General features: G+C 38.4%; 1 protein-coding gene across 9 annotated transcripts in view; it reads left to right on the top strand.

Moving 5' to 3' along the window:
* Positions 1 to 20,977, top strand: part of PDE4D (phosphodiesterase 4D) — a 1,550,946-nt gene that overhangs the window by 1,324,101 nt on the left and 205,868 nt on the right. For 8 of the 9 annotated variants that reach the window (XM_017499191.2, XM_037728085.1, XM_017499194.2 and 5 more), the window contains 3 exons: positions 2,813 to 2,849; positions 11,223 to 11,296; positions 15,811 to 15,860. In XM_017499191.2, the coding sequence (XP_017354680.1) occupies positions 2,813 to 2,849; positions 11,223 to 11,296; positions 15,811 to 15,860 (161 nt within the window). The remainder of the gene's footprint in view (positions 1 to 2,812; positions 2,850 to 11,222; positions 11,297 to 15,810; positions 15,861 to 20,977) is intronic. The other variant, XM_017499200.2, reaches the window with a different exon arrangement.

Raw genomic sequence — 20,977 nt, 5'->3', positions numbered from 1 at the left:
CTAGAGCTTTATTTTTAATATTTTTAAGCTGTTTCATAGGAATCTGCCAATGCATATCATAACAGGGGACCATTCCAGGCATGGCTGTGCAGCTTACTACCTGCGTGTCTTTGTGTTAAGTCTCTTAACCAATTTGAGCTACAATTTTCTCATCTGAAAAATGGGGGTAATATCACCTACCTTGCAATGTTGTTGGAATATTGTATTAAAAATATGCCTGCCATGATAACATTCTTTTTACTTTTGTAAATGTTTAAAATTTTCATAACTTTTGTTCCCCAGAACTTTTTCTTTCCCCCAGAGATTTTAATGCTGTCATCTTCCCTCTCTCTCTCAACTACCACTGATTTAGTTTAGGTCCTCATCTCTTCTATTGTCTACACTGGTCTCCCTGCTTCCCTTTTGCCCCTTAAATGCCCTCAATCTTTTATAGACCTGTCACAGAGGCTCAGTAGTTCTTCTTAATGAAGTATCAGTTTTCTGAGTCTTTGCAATTCCCTGACTGCATAGCAAGCAAAAATCATTATGATTTAAAAATATTTACTACTGCCAATTATTATTATAGCAATGTTTTTTGAATATTTACTGTGTGGCAGCACATTTTTCTGCACTTAACCTTATAAATTTATTGAATCCCAAACAACACTATATGTATGTGCTATTATCTTCGTTTTACAGAAGAGGTAACCAAGGGAAAGGGAAGTTTAATAACTTGTACAAGTTCATACACCTAGTATGTGGCAGAACTGAAATTCCAACCCAAACTTCCATCAGAGAGTAAAATCCAAGTTCTTGTACATGTCGTGCAAGGTCTCCATGATCTGCAGCCTGGCTCATTACCACACACAATTCTGGCATTTCCTGCCTTGCATGGCCTTCTCTAGAATCACTGAGCTTCTCATTGCAGCTCCTTATCTCCTTCTTCCTCATCTAGGCAACTGCTAGGCTTCCTTGGCTTCATCCCTCCCTGCTGGCTCCCTTGGGCACAGTGGCCTCCTCCCCACTTCAGTGCACCAGGCCTGCTCCCACCCTGGGCCATTGCTCTAGGAAAGAGCCTTTCTGGGCTTGACCTCCGAAGAATTTTTTTTTTTTTTGAGAGTTATGTAAATTATTTATTGATAAGAGAAGAGCAGTATCTTAGTATCTGTTACTATAACAGAATAGCACAGACAGGGTAATTTATATAGAAAAGAATTATATATCTTACAGTTCTAGAGGCTGGGCAGTCCAAGGGCATGGCATCAGCCTCTGATTAGGGCATTTGGGATGCATCATCCCAAAGGATGGAAAGATGGAAGGGAAAGTGAGCACATGCAAAAGAAAAAGCATGAGGGGCTGGGCTCACTTTATAACAGCCCACTCAAGATAACTAACCCACTCCCACCGTAACAGCATTAATTCATTCCAGAGTGTGGAGCCCTCGTGACCTAATTATTTCTTGCAGGCCCTCACCTCTTAATACTGTTACAATGGCAATTAAACTTCAAGATGAGAAAATATCTTTTTTGATTGAAATCCTGCCTCTACCACTTATTACCTTTTACATCTTACACTCTGTCTGAACCTCAGTTGCCTCCTCTATAAATGATCATGAAACCCAATGTCCTGCCTTATTGTTCTAGAGTTCTATGAATAATCTCTACAAAGAGCAAGTGCCTCTTGAAAAACATGCTTCTGGAACTAAGGGGGTATAAAATAACACATGCTTCTTTTAAATTGTTTTTACCTTCTTTTGGTTTTATTTCCTGCATTTTAATTTTCCAGAATCTCCACATGGTTTGATGATAGCCACACCACCTAGTCTAGCTATCGGTAACTATTTATTTAGTGACATCATCCATGTGCTCCCTGTGCCACGGCATGTTTCATGGTGTTGTTTGGGGTCACTCGGATACTTTTCAGATTGTTTATGCATGAGTGAAAAGTTTATTTGCACTGTTCTCAATTAGGGTCATGTCCAGGAAGCTGTCTGTGTTGAATAACAGCATTCACATTTGATTTAAGAACTTTAGCTAGCTAGATCAAGAAATAGCTGATAGTGACTCTGGAAATCCTTCTCTCAAATTATTCTTGCGAAGAAATGCCACAGAAGAACACTGGGCCCCAGTTTCTCACTTTCCTCTAACTAGAATGTTGCACAACTTTCTTTGCCTTTCCCTGTCCCTCCAAGACACGTCATGCTGACACCTTGCTCCCATACCCCAGGCACGGTGTAGCTGGGGTTGCTGCAGCAACAGCACACACGGAGCAACATGCCCCAGTAACTACAGTGGCTGGGATGTGAGTCAGTTGAAACTTTCAGTGGGTTTTTATTAGTGTATGATGCAGTCCCATGTCATCTACAGTTCCTAGCCTGTCCAAGACTTACACGGGGTGATGCGGAACACTCCATACTAATCACCTTCAAATGTTAGATGGTCAAGGGTTCTCTCACTGAAGTCACTGCAGTGGCTGGTTCCTTCTATAGCACTCCTTACTAATATCTATAGTAAGAGGCCAAAAGTAAAACTCAGGCCCCACTGCTGGAACACCATTTCTACTACTGCACATGCTGTGTGCCTACAAAGCAACAGTGACCCTGGCTGATGATCAAGAAGCCCCTCTGTTTACCCAGCGAGTTGGACAATAGTTAACATCCCGGAAGACATATTTTTAACCCAGTTGCTGGGAAGAACATGTGCTGAAGAATAAGGATGGAATCACTGTAATTCTCTATGGGAATTCATGAAAGTGGAACTTGCCATTAATATTGATCAACACTGAGCACAGAGTTATTGGTGACTTCTAATGTGGGATTTGGTTTCTTTTTCAGACACGGAGATGACTTGATTGTGACTCCATTTGCTCAGGTAAGCACAGCTTGGTGAATGGGCAGGTTTCTCACAGATATAAAAATTTAATTTGGGGGATTAGTTCTGGTTGTTAATTTAATTTAATTTTAAATCAAGCACAAATATAAATACAAATTCTTGGTTCATTCAAGCAATTCAAAGGCAATGCTAGAGAAAGTGACTTTGGCTATATTAATCTGTTTCCTGTAAACCCATAGACCCAAGAGTGTGTTTGCTTCAAATAACAAATTAGCTAAGGGATATACTTAATTGGACCCATATTTCCTTAACTGACATAAGTACTAGAAGCAGAAGGCTGTATCATGGCTTAAGTTACATTTAGTATAATTTGGTACATGATCAGTGCTTGAAATTCAATATTCCAATTCAACCCAATACTTTATCTTTTTTTTTTTTTACATATCTCATTTGTACAAAAATTTACCTGACATGTTGATGTTTACTTGTTTCTTCTAAGCATACAAGTTATGAAAATACTTTAACTACATGACATAGATGCAGGAAGGTGATAAAATGATCTAAAATGTTTTGGAATATATATATGAAAGGGTTCTATGTATAGACCAATACTTCTCAACCCTACCTGCATGTTAGATTAACCTAGAGACCTCTTATCCCAGTACCCAGGCTGCAGCTGTGGTCAATTAAATTTTTTAAAATGGAGATCTGATCCAAGCATCTGTATTTCTTAAAGGCCTCAGTATTTTTCCAGTGTGCAAAAGTCGAGAGCCCCTGTTATAGACAACTAAGGACAGAATGAGATAAAGCTGATTTAACCTGAGGCATGAAGCAGGTTCAAAGCCAACACTAATGACTGAGAAATGTTAAATATTGAAATGCAAGTAATCCTGAGAGGTTGTAAAAATTACAATCAGGCCTATAGCATAAATTATAACCAGGCCTGCATCATACATTAAGGTGCTCTTGTACCTTGGACAACTCACTTAGATTTTTGGGATCCTCTTTTTTTCCAACTGGTAAAGTTAGGGGACTGAGCTGGATGAAGGACAGTCAGATCTAGTTAAAACACTTTCACCTCCTCTTGCCAAGGAAATGGACTTGAGTGAGTCACTGAACTTTTCCAAGCCTGGTCTCTTCCTCTGTCAAATAACAGCTCCAAAAGTACCCACCTCATAAGGTTGCTAAGACACTGAAATGATACCAGGATTATAAAATGCTAGGCACAATTGCTAGAAAATATAATACTAAAGGAAATTTTAATTGTTATTGGTTTAAATGTATAGAGCTTAAAATGTTCTTTGATCTCTAAAATGTCATATTATTTTTAAAAAGTGGATAATAGCAGGGTTTAGATAGTAGGATTATGTATAGTTCTACTTTTTAAAATTTCCTGAACTTTTATTACTATAACTTAGACCTAAAATCTAATCAATCCGTCAGTAACATAATGTATAATAGTGCCATTTTTAATTAATGCAGGCAATTGAAAATAAAATACAACCACCATCCTTTTCAGATGGTTAATATCTTGTTTGCTGAAGGTTTTGCTGGAGATTATGAATTCTTTCTAGTACCTGTATTTCTATGTCCAAAAAATTTACACTTAAATGATTTTTTTTTTTTTTTTTTTTTTTTTTGAGACAGAGTCTCACTCTGTCACCAGGCGTCAGGCTGGAATGCAGTGGCGCAATCTCGGCACACTGCAACCTCCACCTCCCGGGTTCGAGCACTTCTCCTGCCTCAGCCTCCCGAATAGCTGGGACTACAGGCACACGCCACCACGCCCAGCTAATTTTTTTGTATTTTTAGTAGAGACGGGGTTTCACCATGTTGGCCAGGATGGTCTCAGTCTCTTGACCTCGTGATCTGCCTGCCTCGGACTCCCAAAGTGCTGGGATTACAGGCTTGAATCACCGCGCCTGGCACACTTAAATGATTTAATAATATTACATGATAGCAAAATCTTATAAAGCTAGAGGTTTTTAATAACTATAGAAAGCTTATAATTCTATAAGAGCTGAGAGAGAGGTGAACAGACAAAATAAGGCATAACAATGTTAGTAACATTACCAAACATAAAACCAATCATTCCAATTTGAGTTCATTCAGGTAGCTATTCTTGTTTCTTAGCAAACTATCTAGGTATTATTATAAGAAAATATATATATAAATGTTTAATAAAAAATGAAAAAAGTTCTGTGTATGATATCTGGTCTTCTTTCTTCAAGTAATGTTTATTAATCTGCAACAAATAGATTCGTAAATGGGACTTGAACCCTGCCATCAGAGCTCTTAAAATCTAAGGAAATCTGGTCTTCTACCTGATTGGACATTTTCTGTAGTGTACCTATAATCCTCAAGAAAGGAAAAACTAATAGAATTTCAAGATATTGGGAAATACACATTTCTATAATTTATTCCATGTTAGTAAGCTATTTAAATTAAAAAGATGTATACTTAATGTACTTGAAATTAGAAATTTGAATATAAATCAACTTTGTATAATTTATAGGCATATTTGATGCCTAAAAATAATCCCATAATAAATTAAGACTTTGCTTGTGATTGACTCAGTGACTCGGAACGCCTTAGAGAGAGTGGTCATTGCTCAACAGGCTGCAGATCTTTTTTAAGTGGCTTCATCATGGTTTTTACAAATGGCAGTTTACTGGAGTATAAGATCTGGAAAGCCCCACTAGAATTAAAAACAAAACAAAAAACTGTTCAACCCTGAAGAGTTTCACCACTGGTAGAGCATCTATGGGGAGGCAGATGAGAGAGAAGTCCCAATGAGTACGTTTAGGTGGCCTTCTCTTAAACCCTGTTGGACGTGATTGGCATATTTTGCTGACCCAATCATTAAGTCCTCAAATTTTCTTTAATACAAAGTAGAACACTTACCATTTCACGGTAAATGCGAACTATTTTAGCATTAACTCTTTTAATACTAAAAACATAAGATATTTATGTCACTTGAAGTGATACCAACCTAAATTTGCCTGATATGTTATAATTGCTTTCACTGAAGGACAGAAAACGACTGGTTTTAGAAAAGTCATTCAGAAAAATATTCAGTCAAGTAAGCCAAAGAATTATCCTCTTTTCCTAGTATGCTTTGAAGTTTGGTATTTCACACTACATTTTAGGGGAAAACCTATGCTTCTCAAAAAATAAAAATAAAAACAAAAGTTTTTCCATAAAAAGTTTAGAAAAATAATAAGAAAAAGAAAAGGAAAAATTTTTAAATTCCAAACCCCCAAATAACTGCTGACATTTTACTTTATATTCTTGATATTTATTTTTCTGTGCATATTTTCTTTCCCATGGCTCCTAAAAATGGCCCTCTACTCTCTAAAGTATTCAAAGATCTTCTCCCAAACCCATCTAATCTTCTACTTCTTCTTGAGAACTAATTTCTTTATGCCTGAGTCCATCTCTAAAACACAAAGGGACTCCTCCCTGGTCTTTCCAAATCATGGTTTCCTTTGGCATGAAAAGAATAAAATCGTAAATTAGAGAATGTAGGAAGTCATGTTAAAAAAAGGTATATTGCACTTTTTTGGCCAGGCTAAAGCCTAAGACATCATGTAATATCCCTCCATAGTCTATCCCATTGTCTAAAACACTGTCAGGGCTAGAAATTCTTGCTGGTGTTTAACCTAAATTATTTTCCACTTCTGATTTCTTATGCTTCCCCCTATAAGCTCAGAATCCCTTTGGTCCCCAGAAAAAGTGACAGCTTTAAATTTTTTTAATTTTAATTGTTGAAGTATTCCCTTGTGTTTGTGTTGAAATCTTTTGGTGTGAGTATTTCTTTAGACATCAAGGCTACAGAGAAATCCCAGTGGAGTGCACTCAGCAACTGACATTTTTTTCTTAGCCAGAGCTCTTGGGGGCCAAGGAGCACTAAGGAGGCACAGGCAGATGAGCTGTAGGAAACTCTTCTCTGTGGTCAGCTGCCTCCAGGCTCAGTGATCCCAGGATTTGTGACAGCACCACCCTGTAGTAAAACTCTAAGTTGACTAGAATTCTCATGTAGAAGTATGTAATGTTAAATGAAGTAGACACTGGTGAAAGAGAAAGCAGGAAAACCCAAGCTTTATGCTGGATCCCTGGAGAAACCCTCACATCATTCAGACTAAGGAGGTACTTATTTCTGATTTGAAAATACAGGGTAGGAACAACAACTACATCTTTTTGCCTTTACTGTAACCAAAATACAGCACCTGGGATACTTGTAGGAAGAAAAATGCACTAGTTATTAACACTATAGAATATTACCATTTAGTTGGTAATAGAACATAACCAATATTCTTCCAATACTCCTACCTGCCCCTCAGCCACTTCACCCAGCAGCAGCGATCTTGTGGCCTCATCACCATCCCCAAGCTTGCAGACTGTACTAGGGCCTCCCTGCCAAGCTCTGAAAGAAGATAGTCACCTGCTTGCAGTTGGTGTTAATTTTTTAGCTTGTCTTTAGCCTTAATTAATTTAAATTACAATTACTGTCTTCTGGATATCTAAGTTCTTTTTAGATCAAATCATATAAAATTGTCTATCAACCTTTTCTGGTTTACAAACCAGCAATTTCATACAGTTTAAACAAACATAACTTGGAAAGAGATTTTCTTTTCATAAAAATGACATTTCTATTTTGTAAATAAGCCCAACTTCACTCCAGCTTTTTCCGGAGGTGTAACCGAAGTAACGAATCTCTCCTAGTGCCGGTCTCCGCTTCCCTCGCCGTCAATGGCAACTCATGGTCTGTGTTTTACCGCCATCTAGTGGTAGTAAGTGTATATGGTTATGAAAAACAATCATTAAAACCATGCATGTCCCTGTTTTTTTTTTAGGCTATAATGTTCAGCTGTTTTTGTTTGTTTGTTTTTTGTTTTTTGAGACAGAGTCTCACTCTTTCGCCAGGCACCAGGCTGGAGTGCAGTGGCGCGATCTCGGCTCACTGCAACCTCCGCCTCCCGGGTTCAAGCAATTCTCCTGCCTCAGCCTCCCCGATAGCTGGGACTGCAGGCGCGCGCCACCACGCCCAGCTAATTTTTGTATTTTTAATAGAAACGGGGCTTCACCATGTTAGCCAGGATGGTCTCGATCTCTTGACCTCGTGATCCGCCCACCTCGGCCTCCCAAAGTGCTGGGATTACAGGCATGAGCCACCGCCCCCGGCCAATGTTCAGCTGTTTAAGTGTTAAATGAGAGCTGCATTTTTCTGCTATTTTCAGTGAATCCTATCCGTGAATAAATGTTTAGAAGCACCTACGAGAGTACGTATGTAAATAACATTGAATCCTTCCCCATGGGCTAATACATGAACCCAAAATTTTTCTGTAACACTCCCAGTATTTCTTTCCTAAGGAATATATATTTCTCATCATTGCCAATGTATTTTTGACATTGACTGGCTACACTTTTGCTTGGTGGGGCAGAAGAGAAAGAAATGACCTTAATTTTCTAACCATTGAGCTATGTGGGAGAAACCTCAGGGACCTTTTTTAGTTAGCAAGCATTAAGGAGTGAGGACTATTATAGGAGCATTACAGCTTTGAGGACAGCTCTTAAAGAGTTGAAATCAGGGGAAGTGAGGGCTGCCCAGAACAAAAACAAAGAACAATGGAAATTTAACTTAGGGACTTCGGTAAAAATGTTTCTAGTTCTCCCCACAGCCTACAGTAACAGATGCCTCTCTCTTTGTGCCCTGCAGTGCAAAGTGAAAGCTTAAAAGACTAACACAGTAATAATAGTGATAATGATGCCAAATGTCAATCAGCGAGGCCCAAGGCAACACCCCCTTATAAAATTTATCTGGAACTGTTATTTACACTTCTACTGTTTACTCCATGTTATAGTGTAGAAGATAATAGTTAATATGGAACATAAAATTTATAAAATACTGTTTGTCCTACTGCAAAACACACACACACACAATAAATAATCTAATACTGGCATGCATAAGGAATAATGTCTCTACAAGGTTATTTATTGCAACAGTGTTTGTAAGAAAAAAAAAACAAAACTTTAAGATAAAAACCTAAAATTTAATTGCTAGTGACCAGGCAGCTAAACATCTGAAGGAGAGACTGGAAGACAGATTTCTTTTTTCACTCTGTTTTGAAGTATTTCATATTTATAATATAGAGAGTATAGCTGGTACCTGTGCAAATTATAAAGAATAATACTAAATTAGGAAATAGAACAGCATCAATATTTTAATGTCCATGAGTGTCCCTCCCCCGGTTAATCTGTTTCTATTGCCTCTTTTCTGAAATAACAATAATTTTGACTCTTAATTATAGAAAGGGAGACTTTTTGCTTTAAACCCTTTTGTTTAAATTCAGAACCATGTAAAGATATAAATTATAGAAAAATAAATTTTAAATTAAAAGCTAAGACAAAATAATATTAAATTAGGTTGTGCATTAAATTAGATGTTTATTATAACAGAGGCAAAGCTTCTGTGCAGAAATTTTTTTCTATCATGAACTAATGTTTCTTTTCATGACTGTTTCCTTTCAAATGAGCATAGAAAATAAATTGCCTGCAGTTCTATGTCTATTTATCTAGCTGTCAACTGCAATGAACTTAAATATTATGTATTGGAATAAAAATCTCAGAATTCTGGGGTTCAATTTTTTTCCTAGGAAGGGGATCGATTATCTGGTGCAATGGATTTATCTTAAAGTCTTCATTAGTGTGTTTCATATTCGCTTTTTAAAACATAAATTAAGCCTGTATGATTTAATGACAGTGGATCATTTATCCGATTTACTTATGCATCATTCAAGATTTCATGCCTAATGAAAGACATCGTGGTCTGATGTCAGCAGTTGGCTATTTGACTACTCCATCATAGGCAGCGTGACCTTTCAGAGCCGTGGATTGTTTATATGAGATAATGAGCCAGGTTTTTCCAGTGACTGAGTTAATCACGGTTGGCTTCTTAGGAAGCAGCATTAACTCCTTCAGGGGAAAACACTGTAAGTCACTGTCCCAGGACATACACAGCTCTCCATTGACTTACACAAATGAATGTCAATTTTGTAAACAACAACAACAAAACAAGAGTCTGGGACATTTTTGTCTTAGAAAAAAAATTAGACTGATTTTAGTCTAGATCTGTGCCACATGAAAAATTTCTGAAAACAACTTTGGAACCCTTGGAACAATTAGAAATTTGGAGACTCTTGAATTACCAATGCTAGGGATTAAGGAATTTCCCATGTGCATGCCAAGTCATTAAGTCAAAGTCATTAAGTCAAAAATGCACTGATATTGCCTGAATGCTTTCTATTTGCTAGGCACTGTTCTGGGCACCAAACCTGTCATTCCATATAATCCTCACAACAGTTCTACGAGGTGCATATCACTATCCCAGTTTTCCAGCTCAGGAAGCTGAGGTACAGAGAGGATACATAACTAGTCCAAGTTCACACATTTACTACATAGCAGAGCCAGGCCGTCTAGGTTGTTACATAGTACCTACTTGGACATTTGAAATCTGTGTTTTACATAAACTTAGCATTCTAGTTGTCACTGAGATCACTTATAATCCCATCTAATATGGATTTGACCCTGGGAAAACTTGCCCATTTCAGGAGAAAGGGAAGAAGGAAGAAGGAGATAATGTCCTCCTAACCTTCTCCTAGGCTCACTTGCAGTCCATTGGCTACTTTCTAGTTCCAACTGGAACTAGATAAAGGAAGAGACTACTAGAGATAGTGACACCTATTGGTCCTGCCTTGTCATGTGTGTGGGCATGTTGTGTCTATGTATTCATTTATTCAACAAATTTTTATTATCTTCTGTGTGCCAGGCATTGTACATGCACAGGGCAGTAGCGCTTTGTGTAAGAAATGCATCCCTGAGAGTTTACAATGCACAATTCAGATGACCTTAACAAAAGAAAACAATGTCTGCTTACTAGCTAGAGTAGCCATGTATCAAAGGTAGAAAAACAGTTTAAAATTTGCTTCGCTTGCCAACTTAAAATTAGGAGAATCTTAATCAATTTTTGAAGACAATTTGGGAGCAGGGAATTTTTTATCCCTAAAGTGAGATTTATTCACATTTTATATTATACTATTTGAAATGTGCTATATGTATATCGCCTGGAGTATTGTCTGGGTGACTAAGGAACCCAGAAATAATACCCTGGAAACTGCTGCTACTGTCACCATATTCATAGATAATGCGGAGAGATTTCTGAAAAATCCCTGCAGTCTGGCCTCTCTGGATTTCATGTGGATACCTGCAAATTTCACTAAGTGTTGGGAGATTCTTTAGTGGTATATGAAACTAAGTTGCAAGCAGTATCAAGTTTTCTCTTAACAAACCATTTTCCAGTGTATTTTAAATGGCCTTAGTTCAAGAAGTTTCAAGAATCCTTTCTTGTTGTAGGTCTTGGCCAGTCTGCGAACTGTACGAAACAACTTTGCTGCATTAACTAATTTGCAAGACCGAGCACCTAGCAAGTAAGATATCCTTTTTTTCCCCCTCTTTTTTGCTGAACTCTTAAATAAGTTCCCTCAATGTGATTGAACCCCAGGCAATATGTTAGACTTATCTGTGTTGTTGCCATGTTGTCTAACCGTCTACACCAAGTCATATGATGTCCTGTTAATTTTCTATAAATACTTTGTGGTGATGGTTCTAATATCAGACATGAAGCAATATGACAAATAAATATGGTGATTCCATCTGTCAGAAATCACCTGGCATGATCAGTCTTCTCTCCAGTTATTTACACTCAGGGTAACTTTATAGTTTGGGCTTACTTCATAAATTAACCATGGGTGAATAATCTCATCACACCTTAAGGTCAGCTGAAAGTCATCCTCTCAAGATAACAATGATTTGGAGAAGCACCATATCATAGCAAAAATATTTGATTCTCCTGCTGTTACTGACTTTTAAATCAGCAGCATTCATGGAGCAATTAGTAGAATTGTGATTCATATGACAACACAGAAAGCATTTGAAAGAGGGACAGCTAAGATGGGAAATGATTATCATTTGGAGTTCTTGATAAACGTAAAAAAATCTAAAAGGATAAAAGTAATTTTTCGATATTAAATGAAAAACTGGTTTGCTATTATTTAAATGTCCATTTAAAAATCTGTTATTAATACTAAATAAAATATTAAAATACCAACTTCAAATAATTTTCCAGAAAAAAAAATTTAAATCAATACTAAGAGGACAGGGAATATAAGTGTATTAGGAACTATAACTTACCTAAGTGTATAACATTTCATAGTAGTTACTACTTCTTAAAAATAATGAAAAATCTGAACTTTCCATTTCATAATAATAAAATTGACCTCCCAAATTCACATTTTCCATTATCAAAAATAGCTCTGGCCATTATTCAAGTACTTCTTGTGATAGAAAAAAAGTTTTTAAAAATCGATATAAATGCCACAATGCAAGTAATTGGCATGGGACCCATTAGCCTCTGTATTTCCAGGTAGTGAATTTTTGTAGTTCTATTCGCTCAGCCTGTACACTTCTCATTGTCTTCCTCTCCTCATCTACTGGGCTAATTGTCATTTATTCTTTGGGTTGCAGCTTAAATAAAATTTCTTTTGGAGCACTGCACCTGACAATACCCAACATAAACACACACTCACAAGCCCTAATCAAGGTGATGTGCCTTTCCATTTTTGTCTCATTGCACCTCGTGCCTCATTCCTATGTTAACGTGTATCTCTCTGTGCTTCTGTTGCCTATTTGTCTATTGGGATGCTGCTGGACATTGTCAGTTCCCAGTGAGTAGAGATGTAGCTGGCTCACATCTGTATTCCCTGTGCCTAGCATAATACATAGTCTATCACTCTGCAAAGGCCTGTTTGCTGATAGAGTAAAGTAGTAACTCAGCATGTGAAACCTGAGGGTGTGCTTTGAGGTACCTGTTCATTACCAATCACGTTTTCTATGTAACATGGCCATACAATAGCATATTGACCTCAGCAGCCCCCTGGGGCTTTGAGGATTTGGTAGCTTATCAGGTCAGTCACCTCTCCCTTAGAGAGTCTCAGCTCTGCAGAAGAAATGAAGTTACTGGTTATCACTCCCAAACTTTTTTGTCTCGAATTTACCCAGGAAACTGAACTTGTTGTTTTTAAAAGGTGAACAAGAAACTGCCTTTATGCTTCTTTTATATATGGTCACCTGGGTACCAGCATTTAAAGCTGTGACGGGCAAACAGTTGATCAGTCAGGCTTAAGAGAGATGATCTGAGGCCTGTTCTATGCAAGACAGAAGTTTTCTGCTGACTTACAGGGACCAAACAGATTAAAACCAAAAGGATGAGCTTGAAGAAAACAGAAAATCATAGCTTAAGCCCAAACTTCCTCCCTGTCTTGACAATGCCCAGGGTGATACCTAACCAAATAGTATTATCTGGCAGACTCTGAGTAAAGGCCCTGTGGTCTTCCTTTGGTCAATGCAAATTTGTGCCTCTGTTACTGTTTCAAACCAAATCAGATTCTTTGGGCATCAGAGTAGTAGGATTCAATCTATGCATGGCTAAACTCAATTCTGTTCAGGGAGAACGAAGTGATGTAACTGGCTTATCAGAGGATGACCCTGGAGGAATGAGAATTTTCCCTGCTGGCACTCGTAGAGCCACCAGAGCATTTCCAAGCTCACCCTTGGATTTTGTGGAAGGCGTGTGCTACCTTGCACAAGCCACCCTTTTTATTTGCTGCAGAAAAGGAGTCTAGGAAGAATGCGTTCAAAATCCGACCCCTGGGCCGGTCTTCAGACGCACACTACTGACTTGTTAGACACTACTGGTTCCTGTCACCTTGGGTTTTTTGTTTTTGTTTTTGTTTTGCTCTTGAGATTTTTTTCATTCCAGAAGTGAGTCCTGGCTCATTTGTCATTAAAAGAGGTATCGATACAACCATGGATCAAAGGATTAATATTTTCTGCTTGCCATTTTTTATTGAGCTATCAAGTTTCTGAGTGCCAATTAATTGTAGGATTGATAGTGAGAGGAGATAATTAGTAACAAGTCAACCATCTGGTTTTCCAAAACTGTAGAAGAGTATAAAAATATTCATTTCATACCTTTCCCAGACAAAATCAATGATTTCTACATTTTCACAGAGCAAGGACTGAAAAGAAATAATCAGGATATCAATTATTTGAATGATAAACTCTTAGCAAGAAAGTAACAGCCTGTTCAACACAGCAAGACCCCATCTCTAAAAAAAAAAAAAAAAATTCATTAGGCAAGCATGGTGACATATACCTGTAGTCCCAGCTACTTGGGAGGCTGAGGTAGTAAGGGGAATCACTGGAGCCCAGGAGTTCAAGGCTGTAGTGAGCTATGATCACATCATTGCACTCCAGCCTGGGCAATAGAGTGAGACCCTGTCTCAAAATTTTTTTTGAAAAATTTAAAAAGAAGATAATTACTGATATATAGACCAGAGCTATTTCAGAGCATCTGCTTAAAACATTAACCTTCTGGTTTATCAAGTTTAAATTTTCCCCATTTTCCCCCAACCATGTTATTTTATAATTAAAAAACTAAAATAATTCAGAAGTAAAATTTGGTGCATTTTCAATCAAACACAAAATTTTAATCCCAAACTGTTACCAATAAACTAAAGAGAAATGAAAGGGAGCCAGAGGCTGAGTGGAACCAGTGAGAATTTACAAAATCCTAGGCTGCTTTCCCCACGTTTCCCCAGCCCTGCTAAGAGAGTCATCTCAGCAAGGCGTATTTGAAGAGCCTGATGCCATCTGCACATATGTGAGGCTGTGCATATAGGTTCCAAAAAAAACATCTAAAACTAAGGCAACAGAGCAGAGTATAGGCCCTAGGACTACTTTAGTAGAGTTCAAATCTCAGCTTTGTTAGTTAAAACAAGTTCTGCAAACTCTCAGAGTTTTGTTTTTCTCATCGGTAAAATGAGAACAAGGAAATTTACTTCCTTAAGGCTTATTGTGAGGATTAAATGAGATAGTTCATTTAAAGTGCTTATTTAGCAATGTCTGGTCCACAGGAAGTGTTTATTAAGTGTTAGCCATTAGTAGAGGCAATATATATCTATAATTATCGTATATCTAATATATTTATATCAGACTCTTTGAATCTAAAAGTGTTTTTTAATTATTATATTTTCAAAGTTGTCAATCATAAGTAATAATGTTATAAAGTTATATTTCAAAAATGTTGATGAATATTTTATCAATGATATTCTTTTCAACATTATTTATTAAGCATTGACTGAATACTGGATGCATTGTGCTAGGCTCTATAGGGAATATAAGTTAATCAGAGTATGCTTTTTTTTTTAACTTCAAGTGGTTTATAGTCATTTTGGGGAACTTGGCAAGCATCTGAAAACAGAGAATATAAGATAGAATTTATTTAATTACCTTTGGCTTATAGTATTTCTAAAGCCTCTATAGTATCTACTTAGAAAGCCATTAATATACCTCTCTAATAAATATATCAGAGATGTTTCTCAATATAAGAAAACAGAAAGAAAAAAGTTCAAATAGCTTCTCTAATTATAAGATAGTTTACAACAAATCATTCGCTTCTCATAATGTACAGGCAATCATGAGAATTTATGCCAACAATAAAAATTTCTTAACCCTATGCTAGGGAAAGCAATTATAAATTGACTGCTTTTTCAAATTCAGAAAGTCTGTAAGCCCTGGCTGCAGTGAATAGAGTCAATATGAATTTCCTCTTCTCTCATGTCCCAGTGGCACTTACATCAGCTTATTTACCCCAAGTCAATCACTGTGAGATTTAACAGTTTTCTTTTTGGACATGTGTGATCTGAACCATAATACAAAGAACACCTAGGGACTTGTCTGGCTAGTCTGAAAGAACTCATTTGCATGTCCAAACTTAAAAATAATCTTTTAAAGTAAAATGCTATATCTGAAATGACTCAGAGAGCAATCAGATCAACAAGCCCCACATATTTACTGCTTTGTATTTTTCTGTCTTTGTCAGAAGATCACCCATGTGCAACCAACCATCCATCAACAAAGCCACCATAACAGGTAAGAAAGATCTGGAGCTTATTCTTCCCATGTCTAGGAAGAAACCATTTCTGCCGAGAGTCAATATAACACCAATACCAATTTCATGCTGCAATTTGAAAATTGTAAAGAAATGAAATCTTTCTTCTCTACATTATCATTTCTACCATTGATCTCACAAATTGTGCAAGCTGTTATTTGGAAAATCTTTACTGATTTACATTTTTTACTGATGTACATTATTTTTAACCATTTAACTCTGTGCTTATACTCATTTGAGCATTGCTCTGGGCACTTGTATTTTGAGAGATGATGTTACCTTCAAGTCGCTTACCATTCTGGTTCCACACATGTTATTAGCATGATATTAATGTGTGGTCATTTAGTTTAATAAGAGTGAAGGCATTGATAAAAGGAGTACCTTGTTGGTTCATCAGTATCCCACTTGTGTGTAGGAAGGAACATTGTTCTAGTAGTTCAATAAAAGACTGAAAGATCTGACAAGAAACTCAGTTTGGAAGGGAAGAGAAGTTAACATACAATACAGAAAAGTTCAATGAGATCAAAACACAGGAATCTATAGATGCTTGGGAAAGAGAAGCAGGAGGAAAGATCAAAGAAGTCAAGGGCATAAAAATAAGATTATCTCAATTCCTATCTATTAGTCTGTTTTAGACAAAGGACCTGACCTCAACCTCATTCAAAAACAGAATGCATGATCTCATTTTGCTGAACCTGAAACCAAACTGAACTTATTTGATTATTTCTTGAAACTCCAGTTGATTCATTAAAATAATTGCCTGGAGAAGAAAACCTATGTTTTCTAAAATTATTACCAGAGGAAAATTAGCATATTCTCCAAACTAGAACAATTCTTCATTGGATTCAAGTGTCTTCCTTGAGCTCCAACCTATAATGTGCTGAGTAGCTCTTATTAAGTTATTACTGAGTGCACTTTGCTTGAAATTTAACTTTTTCATGTTCAGATGTCTGTTGTGCTTGTGGTCACCACGTTAGAGTTAATTCTGGAATCATTGTTAATGTTGTCTTTTCTGAATGTCATCAAATGGGACTTGTATTTCAATGAATGTTAAAGTATTGATTCTCTTCTTTGTGTTACTCTTTCAAGATATTACTGGGGATGACTTCCAATTATAGTTTCATAGTACATATATGGTTAACCAGTTTTGTTCTTGATATTGATCAAGAGATGAACAATAGGGCTGGGGGTGGTGATGGCTCATGCCTGTAATCCCAGCACTTTCGGAGGCTGAAGCAGGTGGATCACTTGAGGCTAGGAGTTCAACACCAGCCTGGTTAACATGGCTAAACCCTGTCTCTATTAAAAATACAAAACTTAACTGGGCATAGTGACGAGCACTTGTAATCCTTTCTATTTGAGAGGCTGAGACAGGAGAATCGCTTGCACCCTGGAAATAAAGTTGCAGTGAACTGAGATTGCGCCACTGCACTCCAGCCTGGGCAGCAGAGTAAGACTGTCTCCAAAAAAAAAAAAAAAAAAAAAAAAAGAGAGAGAGAGATGAACAATAACAGTTTCTATATGCTAAAATATATACTTTGAATAACTGATTTCTTCTGCAGAAACTCAATTTCAATATAAATGAGGCTAAACTGAGTTGGATATGTGGAACTGGATCCCTCTGTTTCTATACATTTTCCTATGCTGAGGGATGGACAGGCGTACATTTGTGAAACTGTACCTGGGGCCTCTAGTGAGAGAAGTCACATAGAAGCATGTTCTCATGCTGCTCCAGGCACTAAGTCTGACCCCTATCAAGAGGGACTACCTTCAACCCCCAATTTTGCAATAAGCAAGACTGACACTGTTTGGGCAGAATGCAGTGCTATTTTGATTCTTGGAAGCTTTTTTAGCTTGAGGTCACATATGAGCTGGCCTCACAGGTGGAGCAGCATTCTCCCAGAAGAGTAGCATCAGGTACCAGTGGAAATTGTTGTGTCCGACAACAGACAGTTGGGTGCACAGTGGTCAGGGCAGCTGCCCAGCCACCCCAGCAGATGCCAGGCACAGATTAACAGGAGAGAGTACCTGCACTCAGAGGGTACAGACTTGATCTTAAGCACATGTGACAGACCTCACGGATGCTCTTAGAAATGTACACATAGTAAGGGGACCCTGGAACAGTACCAGAGGGAATTACAAGCCACAGAAATTGGGAAATTCAGGTGAAGATGGCCTCGTTCGTACGCACAAGCTCCTGTCCTGAGGCGTAGGGACAATGGGGAAATAGAAATACCTTTTCTAGAAAGGGCAACTAATTAACTGTTGCTACCACTTAGTGCAGCTGGGCTCCTCACAAAGCACAACAGGAAATGAACTGACTAAAGATGGGATGTCATTTTTCTTGCCCAAACATAGCAAACCGAGGTGGGAACATGACATGGGGAGAGGGGGATGAGGGCAGTAGCAGGGGAAGATTCCTCTTTCTGAGCGCATTTTGAAAAAGTGGGCTCTTAAAACTTCAGTGAAGTAATAATGATGGTTGAGACTTTGACATTAGTAAGATTTGAGACACTCAGAGAAGGTGCTTGTGCCTTTCCTGCTTCAGCAGCTGACTGCTCCAGCCCCACCCTCTAGGCTCACTCCCCCTGAGGTTGGAACCTGGCTCTACCTTGGAGGTCATCCTAGGAAGAGCGAAGAATTGTTGAAAAGACTCAGTGAGGCAGCCTTTAAGATGAATGAGGGCTTTCTTCGAAATTATATTTAAGGTCTACACTTAACGGTGTAGCCTAACAGTTAAGTTCTCGGCTGATCCAATAGGCTGCTAGAGCACAGAGCTCCAGGAGCCTCTGGATGGTAACACCACAGAACATCACGACGTGATTGTGTCATGCGGCTGCTGTGCCTGCCCAGAACTCAAATCATGCTCTATCATGAGAGCTTTGTGGCCCTGGGCAGGTTGCATACCCTTTCTCTGATCAGTTTCCCTAGCTATAAAATAGTGACACTGCTTCATACAGTTGCTTGGTTGAATGAGTTAACACACGTGATGCCCTTAGCACAGTGCTTCATAGTACCAGCGCTTAATACATGTTTTTAAATTACCTTTTGTTGTTATTACATGGTTTTGTTTCTAGGGCCCACTGTATACATAGAGCTAGGGGTTTCATTATCAGTTTGAGCCCCTATAACACAGCACCATAGAGTGGGTGGCTGATAAACAACATACATTTATTTCTCACAGTTCTGGAGGCTGGCAGTCTGAGATCAGGATGCCCGCGTGGTTGGGTTCTGGTGACAGCCTTCTTCTAGGTTGCATGAGTGCCCTTTATAAGAGCACTAGTCTCATTTGTGAGTGCTGAGTGCCCCACCCCCGTGACCTAATCACCTCCTACAGGCCCGACCTTCAAATACCAACACATCAGGGGCTAGGATATTGAAATGAATTTTCAGGGCACACAAGTCCATAACAAGGGGTAATGGAAAGAATAGGACAAAGAGACAAGGGAAGGAAAGGGAACAGTGAGAGAAAGGCAAGCTTACAGGATCGCAGGAGTAAAACTTATGAGTCCCTAAATTGGCCGAAATGGATGCACTTGCTTTGTGCCCATCAAAATGGGGTCTCCTGCTGCTCCCAGCACAGCCTCCCTTCCTCTCATCAGTTACACATGCTGGGAGCCGTGTGATAGTGATGATAGACTGTTGTTCAGGATGAATTTCAAAGTCTAAGAACTCACTTTTGAGTCATAAGTGTCTGAAGGAAAAGTATTAATTCTCTGTCACTTTTCTGTAAACCAACTCTAATTTTTAAAAAAGAAAAGTTAAGAACTTCAACTGTCTGCATATGACGTACCATGCTTTCTAAGGCATTGTCCCATAGAATTTATAATACTCGCTTCCTCTTTTCAAGGTTATTACATTTGACATGTATTAAAGCCAGGAAAGTTTGAATTTTTTTTTTTTTTTTTTTTTTTTTGGGGGGAAAGTTTTTTTCTTGTCTCCCAGGCTGGAGTACAATGGCGAGATCTTGGCTCACTGCAATCTCCACCTCCCGGGTTCAAGTGATTCTCCTGCCTCAGCCTCCAAAGTAGCTGGGATTACAAGCACCCACCACCGTTCCCGGCTAATTTTTTGTATTTTTAGTAGAGACAAGGTTTCACCATGTTGGCCAGGCTGATCTTGAACTCCTGACCTCAAGTGATCCACCTGCCTCAGCCTCTCAATGTGCTGGGATTATAGGTGTGAGCCACTGCGCCTGGCCGAGAGTTTGATTATAAAATATAATTAGCATTAGGGTTTTAAAGCAGGTAGGTCACTGACCAGTTTTTATTTCCATGTATAGTAGGTAAATGTACAGGTCTAAAATGAGCTAACAATTCCTTAAAAGTAAGGCTTTGAAGTATGCACTTATAAAAGAGACTCACTGCTAAGTGCTCTTTTGCTCTTTACTGTGATATGACAGAAAGATGATGCGTGGCATTTGAAGCCTGAAGGTGAACCCAGTCTCTCCCTTTCACTTTATTTCCTCGGTTTGGAGATTTGAATACTTAACTCCTAGGACCGTTGCAAGAATTCAAGGAGATAAGTTATACAAAAGGATAGAGTTTAAGTCGGGCATGGTAGCACCCATCTATAATCCCAGCTACTCAAGAGACCACAGTGGGAGGACTGCTTGAGCTCAGGAATTCAAGAGCAGCCTCAGCAATGTAGTGAGACCCTGTCTCCTAAAGAAGAAAAAAATGGATAGAGTTCAGAATGTGGTGAGAAACTCTCCAAGTGTTTCTTCCTACAACCCTGACCCATGCCTGATATGTTTTTGTTCCTAAAGCTAATTTAAAAGCTGGCAGAACAGAGCTAGCAGAGAATATTAATAATGCGTCAGCTTCTTTGGTGCATTTCATTGATGATTTTGTTTTCACACAGTCAGGCATGACGTTTTTAGTAACCCTTTTATCACTTAGAGTAAGGCTCACCTCCGTAGGTCCTTAGTGTGTGGTACGCACCAGAAGTAAAGAAACATTGAGGCCGGGCGCGGTGGCTCAAGCCTATAATCCCAGCACTTTGGGAGGCCGAGGCGGGTGGATCACAAGGTCAAGAGATCGAGACCATCCTGGTCAACATGGTGAAACCCCGTCTCTACTAAAAATACAAAAACATT

The sequence above is a fragment of the Cebus imitator genome, unplaced genomic scaffold, assembly GCF_001604975.1.
Source record: "Cebus imitator isolate Cc_AM_T3 unplaced genomic scaffold, Cebus_imitator-1.0 Scaffold255, whole genome shotgun sequence".
NCBI lineage: Eukaryota > Metazoa > Chordata > Mammalia > Primates > Cebidae > Cebus > Cebus imitator.
The sequence above is the reverse complement of the archived record's forward strand: the minus strand, read 5'-3'. Positions and strand labels throughout refer to the sequence as shown.